The sequence below is a fragment of the Otolemur garnettii genome, unplaced genomic scaffold, assembly GCF_000181295.1.
Source record: "Otolemur garnettii isolate 467f Iridium unplaced genomic scaffold, OtoGar3 scaffold00020, whole genome shotgun sequence".
Lineage (NCBI taxonomy): Eukaryota > Metazoa > Chordata > Mammalia > Primates > Galagidae > Otolemur > Otolemur garnettii.
The window spans coordinates 7,646,301-7,649,995 of record NW_003852415.1 but is presented as its reverse complement, the minus strand read 5'-3'; the positions used below and the strand labels follow the sequence as shown (position 1 = coordinate 7,649,995).

Here is a 3,695-nt window from a genome sequence, read left to right as displayed (position 1 = left end):
TATATATATATATGTATATGGGGTTTTTTTTGTTGTTTTTCGAGATAAGAGTCTCATTCTATTGCCCCAGGCTGGAGTATTATGGCATCATAACTCATAGCAACTTCAAATGCCTGAACTCAAACTGTATGTTTTGACTCAGGCTCTTTAGTAGCTGGGATAATAGGGATATACCGTAACTCTGGCCTTATTTTTTCTATTTCTTGTAGAGATGGGGGGGTCTCATTCTTGTTCATGCTGATCTTAAAATCCTGAGCTCAACTGGTTCTTCCTCCTGGGCCTTCCAGAGTGCTAGAATTATAGGTAGTGTAAGCCACTGCACCCAGCCAGTTTTTATGAATATATCTTAAATGATGGAGTTTTATACTATATTTTGGCAGTCTGAAAATTCAATTCTGTGGTATATATAAATCTGAAGTGACAGAATTAGATTTCTTGTAAGTTGAGAGTGGATATATAACATATTGATTTATATTACTTGATTTAAAAGTAAGAAAAAACACGTATTGATAGACTGTGCCCTTTGTGCTTTGAACTCTGCAAATCGTTTTATAGATAACTGTTTAATCAGTACTTTGTAAGAGGGTTTGTAAAATAGCCCTTGACTACATTTCACAGCTGAAGAAAATATAGGCCCTGGAAAAGCTAAGATGTTTGATCCATTACCTGTAGCTGGTATTTTCCCTGACAACAAACATCTATTCAGTTATAAAGGCATTCAAGGGCATTCTAATTCAGTGAATCTACTGTTACTTTAAAGGTCAATGTAGATAAATGAAATGTGTATTCTGAGGTTATCAATTAGTTACCATTTGCCTCATCTCAGAGTATATCTAAGACTTAAAATTGATAGTGATACATAGGAGAAAGAGCTATTTGCGTTATTTTACTCTTATATCAAGTGAGATTTTAATCTATGCCTTTTATCAAATAATTTTATCCTTGTAATCATTTATTGATGACTGTTCCTCCTATTGCCTTCAGGTCTGGCACTAGGATTTTAGGTCATCATAAATTAAAATTTGATTTTCTTCACTCAGAGAATATTGGGATAACGGGATTATCTGTCTGTTCTCTGAAATTTGCGGAATCAAACACTTAATTCCTTTTACTGTTAAGTAACATTACCATTATTTCTGATTTGTTAGTTTTTAAACAGCTGTTGAAAGTTGCTGTCCAAAATAATGAGAGTCCATTATTTTGGCAACTGTCATATCGGGAGAAAAGGACTATGTTGTATTAATAGATGAAAAAACTAGTTATAGCTTTTTGAGTTTACTCTTAATAGATTAATAATTCATTCCAACAGTGGTATCATTGTATCAGTAAGACAGTTAATGCTGAGTTAGCAAGACAAGATTAAATTGTGTGGGAAATGTACAGATTTCACAAACATGGATTCTTAGGAATGCATAGGAGTGTGTATGTTTACGGTTAAGTATCTCACTACTTCATGTTCCTAAATTCTCTGGCATCCATAGAAATTGTCACTTAAATTGTTTTTATTGATGTTTTCCAGTATAAGGTAGGTATCTCACAGATAATATTTGCAGTGGAAATTTGTAGCATTCTGAGATATCTAGTGATTGAGGATATTTGAATGCAGACAATGTAGAAAACATGAAAAAAGTTTTCAGAATTGTATAGCATTCTTGTAATTAAAAAGTAGCCCCATAGTTTCTTGTATGCATGTGTTCTTTATTTTTTTATTTTTTTTATAGCCACAGCACCACAAGTTATTGTTCCTGATTCTAAGCTGATACAGCATATGAATGCATCAAACATGGTAAGACTTGGAACGTAGCACTTTCTTCAGCTCTGCTTATTCTAACCCAAATTGAAATTACTCCTTATGTGTATTGCATATTAACAACTTGAAGTTCATTGAAGACTTGAACAAAACAGCTATTTTATTTAGTTTTCTGAATATTGGATTTAGCAGCAAATCTAAAGTTTAGCTTATTTATTAAGACTCATAAAATTATACAGTTCTTCTGTTAAAAAAAAACCCAAAAGAATGGTGTTTTGTGAGAATTATTTCATCCCCTACTATGAAAAGGAGGTTTAGGACTAAACCTATTATGCCAAGTGTGTGAGGACTGTCTGGAAGTATCTAGTCATGTAATAAAAAAAATGGAGAAGACACAGCTAGATATTTTTAGGCAGCCCTTGTAGTTCTGTTTTGGGAGACTTATCAATTATAAGAAGTCAATAATGCTAAGAATTGTGAACTTTTAAAAAGTGAAGTTGAGCTATTTGTATAGTTCAGGATAACTTTTTAAAATGAAATATTTAAAAATACTTGTTCTGGGGTGGCGACTGTGGCTCAGTGAGTAGTGTGCTGGCCCCATATACTGAATGTGGTGGGTTCGAACCTGACCCGGCCAAAACTGCAACAAAAAAGTAGTCAGATGTTGTTAGGGGTGCCTGTAGTCCCAGCTACTTGGAAGGCTGAGGCAAGTAAATTGCCTAAGCCCAAGAGCTGGAGGTTGCTGTGAACTATGATGCCACAGGTGACAAAGCGAGACTCTGTTTTTAAAAAATAAATAAATAAATAAATAAAAATACTTGTTCTGACTTAATCATAATATATAGTCTAATACATTTACTGTGTAAGTTGCTACCTAAAAATGTCATTTTAGCTTGTTGGTTATATTAGAATGTAGATATTTCTGAGCAATATCCGCCGAGCTGCGTAAGCCTTCATATTTTCAAATTACACTTAGAGCATATAATATTTATTTCTCATTGAATGTAGGTAAATTTAACTGTAAAATTGGAAGAACTCTTTCAGATTCTTAGAAAATCTTTACTTATATCCTGAAAGTTTTTTTTTTAATAAAACATTAAAACACAATCTGAGAGGAGTGGTTGTTCAGTACTTTCTCATAGTGACTTTTCGTTTAAAACATACAGACTATTAATTTCATAGAGTGCTGTCTCAGTTCTGATAACTTCATTTTTAAATTCATCCAAAACTTTATTTAAAGGTAAGAATCATTATTTTAAAAAGATCTCTTAGTCTATATAACTCATGCTAGCAATGAAATTTTTTTATTTTTAACCATAAAGCAATATTCTTAAAATTCACTTGTCCTTTGTCAGTGATAATTAGTGAAATAGAAAGCTCATTGTGATTTTATAAGCCAGATAGGAAACAGGGCCCATTCATTAGACAAATTATTTTATTCTACATACTGCTGGCCTCACAAATTCATACCTTGGCAGAATTGCAAGTTTCTACATGATACTAGAAATTGCAGTTTTTAAATTAATAAGTGTCAGGGATCTCTATTTGTCCCTCCAGTTCAAGTTACTAGAATCTTTTGCATGAAAATCACAGAACTTCATGTCTTTCCATTTCTTACAAGAGTTTTTTTAAGTATTGTTACTATCTTTCTTTCTTTCTTTCTTTCTTTTTTTTTGAGATGGTGTCTTACTATGTTGCCCTTGGTAGAATGCTGTGGGGTCATAGCGTACAGCAACCTCAAACTCCTGGGCTTAAGTGATTCTCTTGCCTCAGCCTCCCCAAGTGGCACGCCTGGCTATTTTTTTTATTGCTGCTGTTGTTGTTTAGTAGGCCTGGGCTGGGTTCGAACCAACCAGCCCTGGTGCATGTGGCCAGCTCCTTAACTATTGAGCTGTGGGCACTGAGCCAAGAATTTTTATTTATTTATTTGCTTTTTTTTTTTTTT

General features: G+C 33.4%; 1 protein-coding gene and 1 non-coding gene across 2 annotated transcripts in view; both read left to right on the top strand.

The window, feature by feature from the left end:
* GTF2A1 (general transcription factor IIA subunit 1) overlaps positions 1 to 3,695 on the top strand; it is a 38,044-nt gene that overhangs the window by 11,990 nt on the left and 22,359 nt on the right. The window contains exon 3 of the mRNA XM_012803437.2: positions 1,722 to 1,786. Within this exon, the coding sequence (XP_012658891.1) occupies positions 1,722 to 1,786 (65 nt within the window). The remainder of the gene's footprint in view (positions 1 to 1,721; positions 1,787 to 3,695) is intronic.
* Positions 957 to 1,100, top strand: LOC111724235. The gene has a single exon (XR_002772566.1). It is a non-coding gene; the product is annotated as a small nucleolar RNA SNORA79 (small nucleolar RNA).